This window comes from Alligator mississippiensis, chromosome 2 (assembly GCF_030867095.1).
Source record: "Alligator mississippiensis isolate rAllMis1 chromosome 2, rAllMis1, whole genome shotgun sequence".
NCBI lineage: Eukaryota > Metazoa > Chordata > Crocodylia > Alligatoridae > Alligator > Alligator mississippiensis.
The window spans coordinates 135,129,905-135,152,183 of NC_081825.1; the positions used below are offsets into that span (position 1 = coordinate 135,129,905).

A 22,279-nucleotide genomic window follows, 5' to 3' on the forward strand; every position below is an offset into this window, starting at 1 on the left:
CCTCTGAGATGTGAAAATGAATGCTTAGCATTTGAAAGTGTGTCTATCTAACGTCATCCTAACTATACAGTTGTTCCAATAAAATATATCACCCCCAAAAATCCTTGCTATCTAGAATCAGGAAATTCAAGCTTCTGATGAAAGTATTGCTTCCTTAAAAAAAACCAAAAACTTCTATATTATTAAGGAAATTACCATCTGTGTTACAGTGAGTATCTCTATATATATCCTTGATCTGGGAGCATTTGACTTATGAGTAAAATACTTGTGAGTAAATGCCCCTGGACAGGCTTGTGCACGTGCAGGGATTCAGGAGCAGATTTGCTGCTCATGGCAGCAGTTTGCTCCCACCCTCATCAGCCCTGTACCAGTCCCTTGCAGCAACCAGGAGGAGCTCTAGGCTCCCCCTGAGTGCTAGCCCAGGGACTGGCAGGGAGCATGGGGCCAGGAGACAGCTGTATCTTGGAAGGGGCTGGGGCATAGCTCTCTGGTCCTGGGGGGCTGCCAGCTACTGGGGTGAGCTCCATCACTGAAGCCTGGGTGGTTCCCCTGCCCTGGCAGCAGGGAGTTCCTGGCCCTGGCTACCTGATTGGGGGCAGGAGTCTTGGAAAGTGTTTCAAGTATGTGGCAGATCCCAGCTGCCTGCCTCAATACACTGGTGGGGCAGCCAACAGTCAGCTTCCTACCTGCCCCACCACTGGATTAGGGTAGGGGTCTGGGACCTGCCTCACAATTGCAGCTCTTTTCAAGTTCTGCACCTGAATTACCCAATTGGGGCACAAGGCTGGGACCTGTACCTGACAGGGGCAGTTCCCAGCCCCTGCTCCATGATTTCAGGGCAAGGGCAAGCGATCCTGTTCCCTGCCCAGTTTCATGATTGTGGAGCTGGGTGTGGAACAGGTTGGAGAGTGTGTTCCTTGCCCAGTTCCATGACTGATCATGAATTTGGGTGGGGAATAAGCTGGAAAGCCTGTCCCCTGCCGAGCTCCATGCTGATTCCCCAACCAGCTCTGTGATCATGGACCTGGGCAGGGAACAAGCTCCTGAGCCCCCATCAGCAGGGAGCTCCCAGACCCCTCTACACAATCTTTATAAGGATTTCCCAGCACTGGCCCTGAGACTGCAGGGCTGATGCTGGGAGATAAGTATCTCCCAGCCCCTGCTCCCTCATGGCAATCTCGGGGGGGGGGGGGGAGAGGGGGGAAGGTTTTGGAGCTCCCTGATGCTGGGGCAGGAGGATATATTTCCTGCCTGGGCTCCAGTGGTGGAGCCCACCCCAGCAGTAGACAGCTCCCGGGGGAGCATGGAGCAATCTCCCACCCCCTGATGCCCAGCTGACTGGGAGCACATTTGCTCCCATCAGATGTCTACATGAGTGCTACTGCACAGTAACTAATTACAAGTAAACTTTCTACTTTCATTTGCAGGTAGCAAATTTACTTGTGATTAGAGCAGTTTACTGAACAGTTAACATACACATGAGTAGATGCACATATTTACTGCACCGTGAGCTGCTCGCTACTATGCAGTAAAGTGTCTTCTGTAGACTCACCAAGTAGCAAGTAGTGAACTTACAGCTGAAACAGCTAGTCAGTAGGAGAGGGAAATATAAATACAGAAAGGTAAGGGGCTTACTGACAGTCACATGGATTGAAACTTGACTGTTAGTGCTCTATCAACTGAACAACGCTGGCTATGAATACAAACTTGACTATTGGACAACAATAGTATCCCAATATGCCTCCTTTTTAATGCATATATTATTTAAATTTAGTATGCATTAGAGATTTTATACTATATAGCAACTGACTCAGTTAGAGTGCACTAGAGGGATATTTAAGTCAAAAAGACAGTAAAATGGGAAAAGAGGAGGAGGTGAAACTAAAACAACCAAGAAAATAAAAAATATTAGATGATTTTTCAAGAAGTTTCAGGGCAATTGTACAAAGTTAAATTGTTTCTGTCAACCACCCACTGCCAGAGGCTAGAAACTGTATTGTGGTTGTTCTTGAGGACTACAAAGTCCATTTTTTTCCTTCAAAGATGGGTGCTCCTAGTTTATATTGTCACAACTTGCTATTTCTCTAGTTCTTTTTGTGAAAATTTGTGCTCACATATGCAGTTAGCTAACTCTTTGGCTTTTCTCAGAAAGCATTATATAAGAACTTGATTTTAATGTTCCAATGTTAGACTGTAGCTCAAAGGAAATGTTGTACCACCTTCCCTACATGCATCAAGTACAGAATACATGATAACTACTCAGGGGCAGAATCTCTATCACTACCTCTTTTGTGCCATTTGATCTGAAGAACACAGCAAAGTAACAAATCTAGGCAAAAAGGAAATGGACCTCAGGAAACAGCAATTACTACAGACTGCTGCAGTGAATCTCCTCAGTGTGACCCACAGGATCTGGTCTTTGCTCTGTAAGGTGGCTTCCCCTATCAAATCACAAGCTCAAGGCCTAGGTCCCTACCTTTAAAGGTGTCCTAAGGAAAGATGAAAAATGGTTGATTACTTACTCCACTTCTCTGACAATGGAATTTTGTGCCATAAGAATGTATCTCAACCCACAAAGAAAACTTTTTTTTTTTTTGGGGGGGGGGGGGGAGGGGGCTTGTCAAAGGCTGTGGAATTAACTCCTGCAAGGAAACTAAGGACCATCATAAACCTCTCAACTTTCCACTCCAAATACTCAGTGCACTTCTTCAACCTGCCTTCTCCAATAAGTACATAGTGGGTACGGCTACGTGAGATATGTTACAGTGCATTAGAGCAGTTCACTGCACAGTAAGCACATGTATTTACTCATGTGCATGTTTACTGTGCAGTAAAAACCTTTAAACCTGCTTAAATTTCCTATTTGCAAATGCAAATAGCAAATGTAAGCAGGATTAGTTAATGCACAGTAACATATTTGTAGACCCGACCCAGGAGCAAGTTTACTTCTGGGTTGGCCCAGCCACTAGGTGGCAGTCTAGGAGCCTCACCTGCTCCAGGGCTGGGCTGCCTCTATGACAGTCCCTGTCTGCAGGCTATAAAAGACTGCAGACATTTTGTGCCCTGAGCCACACACCAGAGGCAGCCTGAGGGCACTGCAGGTCCTGTGTGTCCCCCTGGGCCAGCCACAGCTTAGCTGTGCTTGCCTGCCCGGAGCACTGCACTGCCACCTGGCACTGCACTGCTGTGCTACCAGGGCACTGCTTTCAGGGCCAGCAGGAAGCAACAGGCTGCTTCAGCCCCTGGCCAGCCCTGTCAGCCCCATAGGGCTGCCAGTAGGCAGCTTCTGGGAAGCAGAGCAAATGCCACCTGCCTACAACATGGCCCCAGCAGCCTGCCCAGGTGCTGCAGGACATTGCCTCTGCTACATGGCTGCCAGTCCCATGCTGTGCCCCTGCACTGGATGCCACTGGCAACTGCCCAGGGCTGGCAACACTGGGAAAGCCATGTGGGGACCCAGAGAGCTGGCACAGGACCCCACATGGCATCATCCTCCCTGTCCAGGCCTGGGACCACACATCTCCACATACCTGTGCCTCTCACTTGGGACTCCAAATGGAGCCAAGAGGAGACTGGTGACCTCATGGTGCTCTGGGATGAGGCAGAGGTGCTGAGCCAATTTGGGTGGGTCAGGTGCTCCAACACACACTTTTATGAGGCCTTGCCTGGCTCTGAATGAGGGAGTGAGGGCACATCTGGCTTGTGTATCAGTGCCCTATAAAGCTTAAGGCCTTGCAGGCACAGTGGGTCACCATGCCTGACCACAATGGTTGCTTTTGCCTTGACCTCAAGACCATGCCCTTTATGCGGCAGCTGACTAACATTCTGGTGCCATGAGACCCAGGCCACAGCTGTAAGAGTGACACCAGCATGGGCAGCCTGCCTGAGCCCCTGCCTTGGCTTGCCACATCTGGTGACACATCACCAGTGGAAGGACTCTCAGTGTTCAGTACCGTATCCCACTCAACTCCCCAGTTGCTATTTACACCCTCAGCTCCAGGAGTCCTGGTCAGTGCCTGCCTCACAAGCTGTGCAGTCCTAGAGCCAGACATGAGGTGTAGCCTGTCATGACACTGCTGGCCACCAGCAGTGCCAGTTCCTTGCTGGGGGGAGGGGCTCAGTCCATGCAACTACCTCATTGTGCACTGCCCAGGGCACATGCAGCAGGGGCATGGCTGGCCCCAGTGCTCCTCCCCAGGGAGGTGCCCTGTGGGTAGGGTAGGAGTGCAGGCAGCTCCTTGTTCCAGTTTTCCAGGAGCACTAAGCTCCCCAAGTCTGGGCTGAGCAGCAGTGCAGCAGAACAACTGGCCTGCAGAAGGAGGGGGTGGAGGTAGTGGGGCCTGGAACCAGGGCAGCAGGTGATGCCAGGAGCCTGGCTTGTCTTGCCCTGGGAAGGGCGTGGGGGAGGCAGGTTGCCTGTAACTAGCACCAAGCAGGCTTCTGGCCCCAGGGGTCTGCATGGGGATGTCGGGCTCAGCAGGCATCTACCTGGGCCCAGGCCTACCTACCTGACTTACCATGGTCCCTGGGCATCTGTGTATGTCTGACCCCTGATTGAAGGTCAGACAGTGCACAGCACCTGGTACAGAGCATCTTATCTCTTAACTGTTGCAAACTCTCACAAAAAAATTCTATCTCATGGCTCTTCCAGTCCTGCAGCTGGATGTGGGGGAGAGGCCGCAGTTGGCAATGGGTATGCCAGCTCAGGATCACATCTGCCTATCACTGGGGACCAGTGGCTGATGCCTATCTTGGAGGAGTGGGCAGAGGACACATAGGTTCAGCGGGCAGAGGACATCACCGGGAGTTCCATCCAAGCTCCTGGCACTGGAGCACAAGCAGCCAGGTAGTGCAGGCCATGGACAGTGACTGTTGGTTGCTGGACACCATTCTGGTCGCATTTGTGCTACCTGCTGCTTGGCCCCTGGTCATAGCCCTTCATGCCCCCTGGCAGCAACATGCTGTCCTTCAGCACGCCCCCTCCTGGGCCTGGGAAGAGGCCTTACCTCACCTCCAGCCATGGCTCATCCCCCACCTTGGGTGACCCACCACCCAACCCCACCGCCAAGGCCCAGCCCCACTGCTCACCCTAGCTCCACACACGTGCAGAGTTGGAGCTTCCTAGAGCAGCACCAGGACCACACACCAACCCTGCTGGGCCTTGGCTCTGCCAACCAGAGTGGGAGTCACCCATGCCAGAGGAGCATTGGCTTCCATCACCCGTGGGTGAGCTCCCCACCTTCTATACTCACCATGGCATGTGGACCCATGGGGAAATGTCCAGAGGCAGGGATGCTGGCCACCAGTACCCAGTCTAGGCCCCCTAGGTGCCCCCAACCCATGGCCCCCTACTCCAGGACACCACAAACAACACTTTATAGTTTGCACAGGACAGAGGGGCTTTTTATTGTGGGTGGGTGAGGTGGGTGGTGGAGGGGCTCTGTATGTTGCACGGGGGGGGAAGAGAGGGTATCTGTGTGATGCGAGGGAAAGAAAGACTTGTATTTCTGACATGTATGTGCAGAGTGTGGTGCTGGGGGTGGACAGGGGGGAGGGGGCTCTGTGGGTGGCAAGGAGTGCAGGAGGAGGTGGTCAACTAGAGCCTTCAGAACCTGGTGCCCTGGCCCCAGCTGGCAGGTGCATGGCTCTCCTGAGTCCTCGGTATGGGGGGCCTGTCAGTGCATGGCACTGTCGGTGTCATTGCAGGTGGTGCTCCTGCCACCTGGTATCCTCCACATGCCATGCCTCCTCCACTAAGGCCTCACATAACAGCTGCCCTTGGGGCCTCACACATGTTATGCAGAATGCAGGATGTGACAATGATCCGGGGGAAGGGTGGTGACCTCGAGGCAGGTGGTGAGGGCACACCAGTGGCCCTTGAGGCAGCCAAAGGTGCAATCCACCAGGGTGCAGGTATGGCCCAGGCAGTGGTTAAAGTGGGTCTGCCAAGTGTCCAGTTGGACAGTGTAGGGCTGTATGAGCCAGGGCAGGAACAAGTAGGCAGGGTTTGGGACCATGATGATGCCCAGCTGCAGGTCCAGCACCTCCAGGATGAAGCACCCACTCTCCATGAGTCCTGCCAGGTTGGAGTTGCAAAACATGTGGGCATTGTGCATGCTGGCTGCTGAGCCAGTGCTCACATGCATGAATTTGCTGCAGTGGTCCACAATGACCTGCAAGACCATGATGTGAAATCTGCTGTGACTGTAATAGTGGTGGTCTCCATGGGGCAGGCAGGTGATGGGGATATGGGTCCTGTCCAGGGCCCCGATATACTGGGGGAATCCCAGGGCATGGAACCCCACCACCACTACCTGGGGGTCATGGATGTGGAGCATAGTGTGCCTCAGCATGTCCTGAAGGGCCCCATGTACCTCCAGGATGGTCTCCCCAGTGGTGGCCTTGCCAATGCCAAAAAGTACCAGAGGCTGGCAGGCGTGGCCAGCTTGAGCACAGTGAGACCAGGCAGGTGTCCATAGGGAGGCCCAAGCACATGCTGGTGTCCTGATACTCCAGGTGGGGCCATAGCTGCTGGTGTAGGGCCTGAAAGGTGGTCTAAGTCATGCAGAAGCCATCCAGCCACAGCTTATCATCCCAGGTATGCTGGACAATGTGCTGCCACCAGTTCTGGCTGGCATGGAAGGTCCATTGGCAGTGGGTCTAGAGGCCCAAGAGGGTAATGGTGGCCCTGGTGGTGGCATCATGGAACCCCTCATCAGCATACCTGGTGGTGGCAGCTGTGTGGCAGTGGCTGCCCCGTGATGCACACTGCAGCCAGGCAGGCAGTCACAGATCTCGGGGGAGTCAAGCAGGGTGAGACAGGCCAGGTGGAGGTCAGTTCAGTGAGCTAGCAGGGCAATCATGGCAGCCAGTAGTAGTGTGGGATGCTAGCCGTTGCTACAAGGGGCAGGGGCTGGAGCAGCCAAGGGGAAGCAGAGTGACCAAAGGGAAAGCTGTCACATGCTGTCTCTACACTTGGCATGCTTCTTTTGGCTAGAGATCAGGGCTGGCTTTTAAAGAGGGCTACCAGGTGCTGGGAGCTTCTGCTGGAGCCTAGAGCTCCCCCAAGTGGTGGCAGGTACCCATTGCAGGGTGGCAAGGACCTGGGTACAAATCTGCTCCCTAATCCCAGCATGCATAGATGCCTGCCCAGAAACACTTACTCTGGCTTATTTTACACCAGAGTAAATCTAGGCCAGAGTAAATGCATGTATAGATGTGCCCAGTATGTACAATTTAAAAGCAAGCAAACTGAATAACAGCCCTAGCAAAACAAACAGACAAAAAAAAAACCAAACAAATTACACTGCACACAACTCTCTCCCCAGGAAGAGGATAAGAGAAAAGATAAACAACATTGAAATGTTTCATGTATGACTGCCATGCACTCAAAACTATGAGGCTAAGTACAGACAAACAGCCTGAGGCTGGATCAATTTAATATTTGCAGGTTAGTCTAAACTGCATAGACTGAACTGATAAGCAAGTGAACAGATATTCATTTTTGATTCCAGAAATGCATCCACAAGCCTGCAGTGGCCTAGGCCCAGAACTAGGGAGTACCAGAGCATGCCTCCCTGCTCAGCTGGGGCAGATAGCTTGAGCCAGGCTAGACCACCCATCCTGCCAGGTGGTGGGGGGGGGGGGTCCACAGGAGAGATGCAAAGCATCCTGGGATGCTGGGGGACTGTGAGTTTACTTGCATCTGGAGCAGATCTAGGACAGAAGTTCCATAAACCAAATTAACCTAAATCAGTTAAGTCTGATACTACATCTGTCCAAGTTTATTTTAAACCAGTTTCAGCCATTTTGAAAGTGGTTTATATGCACTGAACTTCTGTTGTGTTACAGATTTGAACCACTTTTCGATCACTTATACCAGTGTATGTCTAACTGCTGTTCCTAGCCTGAGTATGCACAAAGAAGCTATATAGGATAGAATATCAGGGAAAGGACTAAGGGTGCTCAGAGTGCTTACGTCAGAGTTGCTCTTAGGGTTATTGGGGTGTAGTGAGAGGCAGGGAGGGAAGACACACTTCTTTTCATTTCCTCTGTTTTCAGACCAGATTCAAACATTTGGAGGACAATGCTCAGAGATTAGTTCCAATTTGTTGCTGAATGCATTTTGTTAACACAGATGTCCGAATAGAATTTGATGGATCTAATGATGGAAAGAGAGTTAGGTTTAAGAAAAAAGGATCTGGTCTGCAGTTACACCTGGATTCAATAATGCATACTGTGGTAGCAGCTATCCAGAGCCAAATTTGACAGCTTTAATGTGGTATGCTGCCTTTTCAGTGGGCATGTCTACATGAGATGCTGACTGTACAGTAGCTGAAAAATACTGTGCAGTACAGCATCACAGCATGGACAGTGCTAATATGCTGCTGCATAGTATTTATTAGGCTACTGTGCAATAATGTCACCTAAAAGACATTTGTCAGTACTACTGCACAGTAACTCTGATTACTGCACATTTATTTAGTACTTGTTAATACTAGTACTAAATAAATGCTCAGTAACAACTGCACAGTAGTCTCTCATGTAGACACACCCAGTGTGTACATGGAAGGTCTCTTTTCAACAGCACTGCTCACCTGCCTGACCACTTCTTGCAAATGAAAGCTGCAGTCTGTTATCTAGGGTCAATCTAAGAAGCTTGTTTCCCTTTGCTGTTGTGGCACTACGGTGCTTCAATGTGGCTTCCCATATAGATGGTCATGGTCTGCTTATTGTTGTTTTCAATGAGCCTGGCAAATCATTGAATTGTAATTTAAGCTGAATTAGACTTTTCTGAAAATAAAAGCAGAGAAAAAAAGCCTCAAGTAATTTCTCTTGCTGCCTAGGAGAATGTCATCTCTGCACAGCAGTGAATCACAAGCTTCAATTCAGCACAGATTTGAGCTGTCAGGATGATGATATCTTTATCAACTCCTGACTGCTCAGAAGTGTTCTTGAGAATTCTCAGACACTCCTGCTACAACTAAGAATAATTGCATTCCTGACCTCTACTGTTAAATGGTCACAGTTCTGAATACCTATATCTGTCCAGCATTCACTTTGTCATGTTTTGGCAAGCTTACTTTTCAGATGCGAGTCATGCACTGAGGAATGCTAGTTACATGCACTAACGAACCTATTGCCAATATTGTATAATTATGAGATCTATGACCTGATTACATTTATGGGGTGCATTTCTCAGGTATTAGTAAAGGGTGTTTCATGGGCAAATTCTGTTACATGCCTCAGAAGGGGTATAAGGTCAGGTGATCATAGCGGGGATATTATATTTCACTCCTATTGCAATTTACCACAGAACATTCCACATTTTCACAGTTTTTTAACAACGTGATATCACTGATTGATTATAGTAATTTTGCTGTTCATATTGCCCTATGCATAACACAGCAGGTGTTGCTCATAATTATTAAGCCTATTTGTTATTAGAGATGCATGGGTAGTAAAATACAATCAGAAGCAAACAATTTAACCGATAATAAAATTAGCTGCTCATGGAAAGTCAGTGTGCTAATTATCTCTAAACAATGTCTGTCAAAACCATTTTCTATTTCTTACAGGGCTGAACTGTAGAGAAAATGTCTAATTTCACAGAGGAAGAAATGTGGACTCTGTCTTATCTTTGCTGTGATATGCATTAAATGTATAGCCTAATGTTATACAACTACTTAGTGTATAATAAATACATAATTTACTGTGGGATAGGCAAAGCAGTGAAAGTTTTCTTACCTTTAGGAAATGGTACACAAATTATAGGAATTCTTCAATCACGTAACTGGAAAAGTTGTAGCTTTGAGTTGTAGCTTAGCTTTGATCTTTCAAAGCTTTCTGTGGCTTTTTAACCATGAAGTTCCTATTACAGTCAAGTGGAGTCAGACTGATAAAATATCATTTGGAACCTTTAAAAATGTATATAGACTTTTAAATTTGAAAGGCCCTGCATTCCTTTGGTTTTAGGCTGACTCATTTCTTGGGATTTTTAGTCCAAATGCATAGAAAAAGAAAAGTCAATGGCTTTGTCCTGTTGTTTTTTCTTCCTGCATTCAAATGGAATATGTACACACTTTGGCCAAATGGATTGGATATTTGCCTAATGTAGTCACTTATTTATTCTTGCTTAGATAGGACAGGGAGCTGGCAACAGTCATGGACCAGGATTCTACTATGTTAGTTGTTGTACAAACATGGAGAAGAGAGATGGTTTCTTCTCCAAAGAGAGAGCAATAGGTGAATGCAATGGGCAGAGTAAGGTGCATCAGGTTATCCTTTCAAAATGCTGGGTGTTCAAGTCTTTAGATAAATTATCCTCAGAGAACTGCAGCACATATTCCTGAATCTCCTGAAGCTAACGTATTGTCTTTCCCCATGCTTCTACACCACCAGTACTAGTTGCCTATTCTTGGTATACATGAGAAGAAAACAGAACTTTTCAAGTGCAGAGTTAAAAAGAAAAGTTTCATCCTATGGCATGGAACTGGCATTCAGGAGAAAAGTGTTCTACTTCCAGGTCAGCTATTGACCTGCAGAATGACCTTGGGTAACTCAATTCGCTTTGTGGTGCCTCATTTTCCCTATCTGTAACTGCTCAGTCCCTTTTTTGAATCTTGCTAAATTGTTGGCCTCAGTGACATCCTGTGGAGTGAGCAGAAGATGCTGACTGTGTACTTGTTCCTGAGCAGTCATTTAGTACTTGCATACCCAAGTACTAAATAACGTCACAGTAACCAGAGTTACTATGTAATCACAACCCCGCATGGCTTCCTGGTGATACCGGCTGCACAGTAGCTCATTACTACTTCACAGTAGCTTGTTATCAGGGTGCAGTAGTGTTGTATCAGGGTTCATGCCCCATGACACTGCTGCACATAAGTAATGAGCTATTGCACAGTAGGCATCTCATGCAACAGATTTAGAAACCTTCCTGTAATCTCTCTCCCTCCAGGAGAGCACCAGAATTCCCTAATATCTGCTAGTTCAATGATGTTTAGATATTTTTTAGCCAATACTCAAAATATTCAGGAAATATATTACTGGTCTCACCAAACTCTAATGTAGTCGGTATCACCAGGAAGCCATGTGGGGATGTGATTACACAGTAATGCCGGTTACTGTGCAGTTATACCTAGTAGATATTTTTCATCTGAACCTTTTTTTTAATCTAAAATTGAATTTTTTCATTGGAAACTGTTGAGACATATTATTTTCCCTCTATAAAAACCTGAAAACTCTTGAAAAAAGTGTAAGTGATTTATAATTTTTTTAAATACAAAATATACCTTGCTTTTATGATATTTCTGCTCAAGAAATTTTGTATTTATGTTAATGTGTAGAAGTGTTGCAAACATGACTAAAGTATACTGCACAATGGGGTCCAGCCCCCATTGCCTATATGATGCATGGGCAAGTCACTCAACCCTCAAAGTTACTAGTAGAAAAAGCAAGCATTTGAAGGTGTGCTAATGTTCCCTTCTCCTTCAAAACAAGGCTCTATCAGGTTGGGAGAATGAAGGTAGTCATTCACTCTCTGTATATACTGGAGAAGAAGAGGTAGCAATATTCTTCCTAGAAGGCAGTATCAATTACTGCAGGATCCCTGGGTACTCCTAGTATAGAAGGTCCCAGCTGAACCACAACCTTTTTCCAATTTATATGCAAGCTGGAAGTCATTACCTTTAGGTTAGAATCCAAGATGAGCTGAATTGCACAAGACTGGACATTCTGATGCCAGCAAGTTGCATGACTCCTCTTAGCCTCAACCAATATTCAGGTCCCAGCAGGCTAAGCACTGCACGGACACAGAGTGGGAGAGGGTCTCTAGCCCAAAGAATTAAGCAGATAAAAAAGTTTGAGGCTCTGTGCATCCTCAGGTGTGTTATGGATGGCTTAAGCCCAGAATCAGTATAGCCATGTCCATACGGCACTGCAGGAAAGCTAATTAGCATGAGGGTGAGCTAACTGATTCTGGGGACATCTACTTGTGCAAAGAATATGCAGTAAGGTTACTGAGCAGTAAAATAAGGTGCAATAAGAAATGGCCGTGGCCAGGAGCACATCTACACATGTGCCCTGTTGGGCACAGATTTACACCCAATGGGAGCAGCCCTGTCCAGGGCTACTTTTGCCCTGCTCTGCCTCCCTGCAGCAGCCAGGAGTTCCAGGCTCCCCTCGGTGCCAGCCCGGGGGCTGGCAGGGGCACATGGGGGTAGTTCCTGATGTACATGGGACCAGGAATACTGTGCCAGCTGCAAGGGCACCTGTCTCCTGGCCCTATGTACACTGGAACCTGTCCTGACAGCTCCCTGTATTGGGGCTTGGCCAGGCAGCAGTGACCCCCTGCTTCCTGGGCTGAGCATGAGCAAAATTGCTCCCAGTCAGTATCTAAATGTGTGCTACTTCACATTACCTAATATGCCATTTATCTAATACCTATATATGTCGGTACTAGCAAACAGCACATTTGACTAATTTAATGTGCAGTAAAGCATCTTGTGTAAACATATCTTCTTTCACTCAGCAGTGCTATTTAGCTTATCATAAGCTGTATGCAGACATAGTGCTTCCAACTTAAGAAGCAGCCTGGCCAGATTCACACATTGTGCCTAAGTACACAGCTCTCTATTGTGTTAAATTTATTCTGTAGACATGTTCTAGAGATGAGATGGAAACCAGAGTCAATGAGAAGGGACAGTGACTTGACCAACATCACACCACAGGTTTTGGTCACCACTCTTTGTACCTTTGGTTTCCCTGCAAATGCTGGCCTTTCTTTTAGGTTTAGTTCTTTGGATCTGTTTTCAGAGCCTTGGTGTAGTTGGGTTACTGCACTGAAATATAAGATTACATGCCAAAAAGCACAACCTCTGTTTGCCCTACTGAAGATTATGAGCCATGCTTCAAAGCACATTGCCGAAGGATCAGGTAAATTGGTTTTTATTGAAATATACTGTAATACAAGGAGGAAAAAAAATCAATTTAACACAAGTACATCCCATTTTAGTCTCCCAAATAACTATTGATATCTGCTGTCCTGGAGCAAATCATAACCTGCTTGACAAGTCTGACAGCTGCTGTTTCTCTATCTTCTTTTTATCTTTAATAGCCATGGTCTGTTGTGGTACCTTGAAAAACCTAGTTGCTGCTTATTTGATAGATAGGTCTTCCCTGGTGCTTCAAACATCAGTTTGTGGGTATTTCTTGACCTGCTGAGATCAGAGCTGAAATTGATCTTGGCCAGCAGCATAGTGGCAATTGTCTAATGCCTCTACTCTGCTACAGAATTCTGACAGAGAACAAAAACAAACAAACAAAACACAAAACCAAAGCAAAACAAAACAAAAAAACCCCTCTCCATCAAGTGTATTTTCAAGAAATACTCCTTTCTAATGTCTGTATAGATATCCACAACTTGTTTCACTGCAATCTATCTGCTTGTACGTCTTGATTCTAAGTGCTTTCCTGAAAGATTTTTTTTTTATGTATATTCTAAACACATAAAGCCATTTGTATGACTCTGGATGGGTTTTCCAAAGTGCTCAGCAACTCACAAATTTAATTTGAATAGCCACATTGCTATGAATTAAAAAACGAAACAATAATGCTTGCATTCTCCCCCTTTACTTTATTCCTCTCAGACTATTAGCTCACATGGCCTCATCAACAAGGCTAATCGCACCTTGTCATGCATTAGCAGGTGCATGACTAATAGAACAAAGAAGGTGATGCTCCCCCTCTATGCGGCACTGGTCAGGCTGCAGTTGGAGTACTGTGTCCAGTTTTGGGTGCCGCACTTCAAGAGGGACGCAGGGAATCTCGAGAGGGTCCAGAGGAGGGCCACTCGCATGATTAGTGACCTTCGTGATAGACCCTACAGGGGGAGGTTGAGAAAGCTGAATCTCTTCAGCCTTCACAAGAGATGGCTGAGGGAAGATCTTGTGACCACCTATAAATTTATTAGGGGAGGTCAACGGGGAATAGGGGACAAGCTGTTTACTAAGGCGCCCCAGGGAGTGACTAGGAATAATGGGTGTAAACTAGTTGAGAGTGGATTTAGGTTAGATATTAGGAAGAAATTTTTCACAGTCAGGGTGCCCAGGATCTGAAACGGGCTTCCAAGAGAGGTGGTGCTATCACCTAGCTTGGAGGTCTTCAAGAGGAGGCTAGTCACCTGGCTGGCGTCATCTGACCTCGGTCCTCTTTCCTGCCAGGGGCAGGAGGTCGGACACGATGATCCATTGTGGTCCCTTCCAACTCTACAATCTATTAATCTATATCAAGTTTTCCTGAGCCTCTCTCATGTACAGTAGATGTAACAGACCTATAGAAAGGCCTGTCTGTGGGAATGTCTGTTTCTGAATATTTGTCACATTGAAAGTCAATATTCCTTCTAGGAATCAACCCCTTCACAGGAACCATGTGATACTGATAGTGAAGCAAGCATTTTTAAAAGCATCTCTATTCCTTAAGACTTTGTCAAGAAAACAACTTGCACTTAAAAAATCTGGCTATGTCTTTAATTTGTATATAAAACACAGGAGCACAAGTGTAACCATGGTGGAAGGCCTGCAAAACATGTTAGCTGGCCATGGCTAAACCTAGGTGGATGCTTTTAAAGTAACCTATATTCTTAGTCTAAGTGCTTATACACATGTTCCATGGGGGAGGAAGGCGGGGCACTTTAATTAGAGCGGCTCCAGAGCATCACATGTATCAATGTCCCCACACTGAAAAGGGGTGGCGGGGGCACTTTAACTAAAGCTCGTTAAATGAGCTTTAGTTAAAGCACCCCCACCACCATTTTTCAGCATGGGGACACTGACACACATGGCACTGGAGTCTAAGGAACATGGTAATTACCATTCTGGTAATTACCACACTCCAACAGACTTGATTAATTGAGTCTGCTCTGACACAATACAGCAGGAACGTATATAAGTACCTGCTATGTCTTCAGCAAATTATCCAGGATATAAAGTTTTGTCTCTACAAGATAACTGTAATTTTTCCATTCCGAAAGGTTGTAACAGAATTCACCCAAAACCTTATTTTCTACACAGTTGCCTCCTGCTTTGTTCCACCAGTATTTTAACTGACCCATGAAGTAGCTTTAACAATCAGCTGCTGCCCCTGGATGAAAACCAGTACTAGTTGTTTGTCTTAGAGACAGCAGGCATTTCACATCCTTAAAAGTCAATTATATTCATTACTTCAATGTCACATAGCTAATAAGCAGTTCTCTACTAATCATCCAGCTTGTTTAGCTTTGTTCTTAGTGATGTGCATTCCTCCTTTTGCGTGTTATTTCAGCAATCCCAGGCAACAAAAACTGTAAAGAGCCATTAGAACAGTGAGCACCCCATGAAAAGATGAATTCCTGGCCTTCTCAGTTTCCCAGCATCTTTGATCCATATGGAGGTAGTCAGTATTAGGGCTGTTATAGCGTCTCCATGTACGTGCTGATTCCCTTGAAAATTAAGTTTATTGTGGGAACAGAATCCAGAGGCAGTTAGAGGCACTTAATGATTGTGGCATATCAAGAAATGGACTCAGGGTCTCTCCTGCTTCTAAAATAATTTACAGAAAAAATAAATATGAATTCTTTCCTGTCCCTGCCAGAGGGCAAAACAAACAGACCCTGACTTCCTGCTTTGCTCCAACATTGAGTTTGTGGCTTGGAGAGTAGAAAATGGGGTAACTGAACATTTTCCATTAAAATAGCTATGTTTTCTTTTTCCCTACAAAAGAAACCTACATTTCTGACAAAAGGAAAATTTGGCAAATATGTTTGCTTTCCTTAGAAATAGAAAGACAGACAGACAGATAAACAGATAATGATCAGATGAAGAACCCCATATTGAAAAATACGGCCAATATTATCCTTCAGGCTGAAAGCGAAGTGGTTGATCCTTTTGAGGGTGGTGAGGAAACGTTAACAGTTTATCACTGTACGAAAGAACACATTTTTCTAACCACTTTAATAGGAAAATAACCCCTCTTCTCCCCTCTCCAGTCCACCCATATCTTTTTATTTGAAATTTGGTAAATCTGTCAAGTTCCAGCAAAAAGATGGACTTCTTCCATCACTAACCTATATGTACAAAGTCCCCAGTGCCATTATGCCATAAGGTTTGATTATTCTGATACATTGCAATCTGCATTATTCATCTGCTGACTGTAAATTCAGCATTCCAGTAGAGCCAGCCAGAGTGTTTTGGGGATGGGATATTTCTTTTCTAACTGTATACATTGCACTGTATATTCATCCCATATTACTATTGTATTTTTCATTTATAGCTAAAGCACATAGACATTTTTATGGTCTCACAGTTCTAGCTATCAGCAAAAAAGTACACTTGCTACTAGTAAGAAATGAGGTTTAGAAGCTATACCATGAAATTAAATGTAATTCTTTATGATTTTAATAGGCCCCCAGTGGTACCCTTCCCGGGTTGGCCTGCAACTGGAACGAAGTGAGTAGTTATTTTTCTGTCAAACAACCTCCTAGTATATTTCTAATCTATTTCTGATGTTTCTGCCTAATTATATTGCATTGTATATATGCAATGGCTAAGCCATTCAAACTTTTTTTCCTAATTAATATGTCTGGATATCTAATTAGCTTCCCCACTGACGAACAGAACTGAAGATTTTTCACATGCATTGTATAATGTTGATTCTGTTAATTTTCTTTTAGTAAACATTAACATGAAAAAGGAGACTGGTTTTCAGTTTCCAGTGCAAAACCTACCTCTTGACACCAAGGGCGGCATTCTGCCTCCTTCCTAAGCATGTCATCTACATGGCATTTTCACTCATCTAAGTGCCCAAAATGCCATCTGTACATAGGCTGGAATTCTATTCCTAGGCACACAGACCTGCACACATGGATGACTATTAGCGACCATGTATTCACACAGATTGACTATGTGCAGTAGTAACCAGAGCCTGTATATATGCCCCTTGTTAATGTGTAGAAGACTTTGATGTTCTAAAATGGAGAAACCCATGGCTACCAGACTTAGACTCAGGAGCAGAAAATAGATGGAGGTATGTCCCTCTCTTACCTCTCCCCTCTCCCCATCAGAACTCAGTGGGTGGGGCATTAGGGGAGGAAGGGGAAGGATGAAGCTAGGGGTGCTGATTTCTAGCCGCTGCCCCCGCTTTGCCCTGGGGGCATTTCAATCTGGGTGTCCTTGACTTCCCAGCTTAGTACTAAGTTTAAATCCCCTCTTGGTGAGTGGGGCCTACAAACTCCAACTTCCCATGTGAGTGCCTTAGCCACTAGGGGAAGATGGGAAGTAGTGATCCCCTTCAGCAGTGCATATGCCCAGTTTTGGTGTATGTATAGTTGTGCTCTTACCAGAGGTTATATGTAGAGCAATAAAATGTCAACCTTTGCATAAGGAGCATCTCTGGCACTTATAGATGATCAAATTGTGACAGATGACCAGGAAAGAATATGTGATCCAAATTGTAATATTTATTGATGGTCTTAGCAGAAAAATCAAGGACTATATGGGCCATGAAGGCTGACCTACTATGATTGTAATAATTTTTGAAGGACATGATAATATTAGAAGATTTAACTACCTGTGTCCATTCTGAACTTGTCCTGTGGATAAACCTAGGAATTCATTCTCCAGAAGGTTCAAACTTAGCCACTTTAATTCCCCTAAGTGCTTTGCAAAGTAGTGCGTGCTTTCTTGGATCCTCTGCTCAAGGTCGCTATCTGGTATCCTTGCATTTACCACACTCCCTTCCCTGCATTTTTATTATCTGCCTTATGGAATCTGTAGACTTCCTGACTCATCCTTTAATTTTGGATAGGCTTAGGATCAATGCCTCCAAATAGGAGTAGGCTGATCTCTTTATTTTGAATAACTCTTTAAATTCCTTCACAGAGCAATGGCTGTGGTCTGTCATTCTTTCCTCTATGTCCCCATTCTTAGACCCTCACTGCAATTCCTATTGTTTTTTTTTTTTGGTTTGCTGTCCCTCACAATTCATCATTTCCTGAGTTTCAGTTGCAGGAGTAGCTCTTTGGTTGTGGGTCTACTCCCAACATCTGAGATTCAAATAGTCCAAGCTCTTCAATCACTGACTTCTCTAAATCCCTTGTGGAACAGCATGTGTTATCCTGAATTCACTGGCTTATGAGCTTTCTTATTTTAACCTTTGACCCTGCAGTTGCTTCCTGGTTTTGCCTTCACTGATTCTTGTTTTTCTATAGCTTTTATTCTCCTCAGTTTTGTTGAAGAATGCTTGACTGGGATTCTTTTTTTCTTTGCCTCTGTAACAGGGTGCAGGGTTCAGGGGCTGTAGCCCTGCTGCAGGAAGTTGAAAAAAGATTTCCTGCCTGTCTAGGAGGATTGGAATGATTTGATGGCCCAAATGAAGTTAAAAGCTCCCAGGGAAGGGAGAAAAGGAAAAACTGAAGTCACAGAACATATTCAAAATTATTTTCTCAGGGTCCAGGAAAGGACTAGTAGGTATGAGTTAACCCTTTATTGTTAACCATGCTGAACAAAATGGGATAGCTGATAACCAATACTCAGGAGAAAACCAAACTCCTAAACAAATACTTCACATCAGTATTTCACCAGTCTAACGGTATTAGCCTGCTTGACAGGATACAAGATAATCAAGATGGGGGTGATCACCCACCCATAGTTGGTGAAGATCTTGTGGGGGAACAGCTAGAGAAGCTGAATAGCTACAAGTCAGCAGGACCAGATGAACTACACCTGATGGTGCTGAAACAATTGGTTGACAACATTGTGAAACCAATAGCAAAGCTCCTGAGAACTCATGACACTTGGGAGAGGTCCCAGAAGACTGGAAGAGGGTGGTGTTTGTCTTCAAGAAAGGAAGAAAGGAGGACTCAGGGAATTATAGGACAATCAGTTTGACCTCAATCCCTGGAAAAATCCCAGAAAAAATGATCAAAAAATCCATTAGTGATAGGCTAATTGAAGGCAGTACTCTAAGGACAGCCAACATGGGTTCATTGCAGGCAGGTCATGCCTGACCAACCTCATTTCCTTCTACAATCAGGTTACTCACCACCTGGATAAGGGAGATGAGGTTGATGTCATATACTTGGATTTTAAAAAGGCCTTTGACATAGTCTCCCATGACATCTTCAAGGTAAGATTGAGAAATTGCAGCCTTGACAATGTTACAGTTCAGTGGCTAGGAAACTGTTTCCAAGGTAGGACCCAGAGAATATAATTAGATGGAATTGAGTGGACATTGTGTAAGGTGACCAATGACATCCTTCAGGGTTCACTACTCGGACCAGCGCTTTTCAACATATTCACCAATGATTTGGATTCATGTGTTAAAAGCGTATTAGCAAAGTTTGTGGATGACACTAAATTATGGGGGAGTGTGGTCATGCTAGAGGACAGGCTGGAGATACAGGCTGACCTGGACAAACTTGCAAGGTGGGTGGATCAAAACCTGATGCCATTTAACATAGAGAAATGTAAAGTGCTCCATCTGGGGAGAATAATCTGCAACATACTTGCAGGCTTGGCAGTGCTACACTTTCGAGCACGACATCTGAAAGAGACCTCAGAGTTGTGATAGACCAGAAAATGAACATGAGCCACCAATGCAATGCCGTAGCTGGCAAAGAGAATAAAAAACTGGCATGCATTTACTGATGCATCTCAAGTAAAACTAAGGATGCCATTCTTCTGCTCTACTTGGCTTTCATGAGACTATAGCTGGAGTACTGCACACAGTTATGGGTGCTGCACTTCAAGAAGGTTGTGGAGAAGCTTGAGAGAATCCAAAGGAAGGCCACACATATGATTAGAGGTCTGGAGATCAAGCCATATGAAGAGAGGCTGAAAGACATGGGACAGTTCAGCCTGGATAAGAGACTTAGAGGAGATTTGGTGGCAGCCTATAAATATATAAGGGGCGTACATCAGGGCCTGGGGCCTTGGAACCCTGTACATCTGTTCACCAAGGCACTGCAGGGGAAGACACAGAACAATGGACAAAAACTGCTAGATCACTTCAGATTGGACATAAGGAAAAAAAAAATATTTACGATTCAAGTGTCCAGAATTTGCAACAGACTCCATACAGAGGTAGTAAAATCACCTACCCTGGAGATCTTAAAAAAACGACTGAATGTGCACCTTGCTGGGGTCACCTGACCCCAGCAGTCTTCCTGCCTAAGTGCAGGGGGGCTGGACCTGATGATCTCATGAGGTCCCTTCCAGGACCTAACATCTATGAATCTATGTATGTGTTTGTTTTGTAATTATGGTGTTTCCTGTGAGGACAAATGTAACCCAAGGAAAATAAAATAGTGTTGTAAACAGTGACAGTCCACTATATGTGGTGGAGAACATGTGTATTCTAAAGCCAACTCCAGGAATGGAAACAGGACTCCTGATAAAATGGCTGAAGGGGCTGCTGCAGCAACAACAGCAGCCGTTTGAGCAGTTCCAACTCTAGCAGTAGCAATTCTAAAAGAAGCAGAACCAACAAATCTAGCAGTTCCAGAGAGACCAGCAGCTACAACAGCAGGAGTTCCTGAGATATCAGTTGGAGTGGAGACAGACTCCCACCCAAGTTGGTGAGTCACATGGATCCCAAAGGATAGAGGGTGGAGTCCTCCCCAAGATGGGACTTGAAGATGATCCAGAAGCTTTCCTCATGACTTTTGAGTGGGTGGTGGAGACCTTTCAGTGGCCACAGGAAATATGGACTGTGAGGGTGGCCCCTCTGTTAATTGGGGAGGCACAGGTGACTTACAAGGCTCTAGGAACAGAGTTAGCCAAGGACTACAGTATTCTTTAATCAGCCATACTGAACTAGTTGGGTCTCATGAAGGAAGCGTATCGGCACAAGTGTTGATCAGAGTCTTGGGATACAAAGTTCCAAAGCCCTGGCCCCAAACCTAAGGGACTTGTGTACCAGCTGGTTAAACCCAGACTTCTGGTTGACTGTGGAGATTGTGGAACCAGGGACCCTCAAACACTTCTGCTGCATCCTACTAGCAAAGGCCCAGAGATGGGTGTATCAGCATTGGGTGGTTAGCCTGGAGGAGGTTACGTGAAAAGTAGAAGACTTCTTGGTAGCAGAGTTAGAGTGTCAAGAGCCCTGGAGGAACCAGTAGCTTCCAGGCCTGAGTAAGCTGGGACTACAGGGAAAGCAGCCCAGGTCTCTAGGAAGTTCCCCAGTAGAGGCATTACCTCCATTGTGTCTGAGACTGCAGCCAGGACAAGGTTCCCTTGAGTTATCCTTCTGGAGAAGAAAGCCACCTAAAGCATCCCTACAACCCAGGAGGAGGAAGAGAGATGAAAATAATATGCCAACAATGCAGGGAGAAGGAACATTGATTTTGGGACTACCCACAAATGGATCATGGGTACACTCAAACCTATGTCTCAGAGGCAAGGCAGAAGGACCCACACCTGAGGGGATATGCGATCCTGGTAAAAAATGGGGAGGTCCATGTCATTGGGCTCATAGACTCTAACTTGTGCCAGACATTTGTACACGAGTGATTTGTGAACCCAGCAGACATCCTGGTAGAGGAATGTATGTATTTCACATGCATTCATGCGGATACCTCACCCTAGACCATAATCTGCCTAAGCCAGACTATCAGGGGACAGGAAGACCCTAAAAGGGCTTCAGTGGCCAGCCACATAGCTTTCCCCTGTGGTGGTGGGGCAAGGCTGGGGCTTGATAGCTAAGTGGATCTGGGTGGTGAAACAAATGGATACAAGTGAGACAGACCACAACCCCACCAAATCAGAGATAGGGGAGATCTTTCTGTTTTTAAACACTGAGCTCTTTGGGCCTCAACCCAGGTCATTCAGAAAATGTTGGTGCATTGGACAGAAGGCCCTCTCCAGACAACAGGAGTGCCTAGGGAAAGGGATGAGGGGTCAGTGCAGTATGGGCCCCACTCCAGAGGAGGCAGAGGGTCAGGGAATCTTTGGAGCCCTTTGGGAGAGAGGGCTGAATCAGGTGGGGAAAGACCAAGATTTCAACCAGGACAAAGGCAGGATCCAGTATATGCCCCTCTATATGGCCAGTTGGGACAGGCCAAGGAAGGGGTCATAGTGAATGCAAGATTAGCAGGCCAGGGCTCCTGTCTTGATTTCAGGGGGACCTCCTGATGAGGGTGGCCAAAGACAAGGTCAAAGACAAGGTCTGGCACTCTCAGCTGTTGGTCCTGAAAAGGTACTGGGGCCAGATTTTGAAACTGGCACATGATGTATCTTGGGAGAAC

The 22,279-nt window shown here is 45.8% G+C and overlaps 1 protein-coding gene across 1 annotated transcript in view; it reads left to right on the plus strand.

The window, feature by feature from the left end:
- TECRL (trans-2,3-enoyl-CoA reductase like) overlaps positions 1–22,279 on the plus strand; it is a 161,251-nt gene that overhangs the window by 89,503 nt on the left and 49,469 nt on the right. The window contains exon 3 of the mRNA XM_006267171.3: positions 16,440–16,484. Coding sequence (XP_006267233.1) covers positions 16,440–16,484 — 45 coding nt within the window. The remainder of the gene's footprint in view (positions 1–16,439; positions 16,485–22,279) is intronic.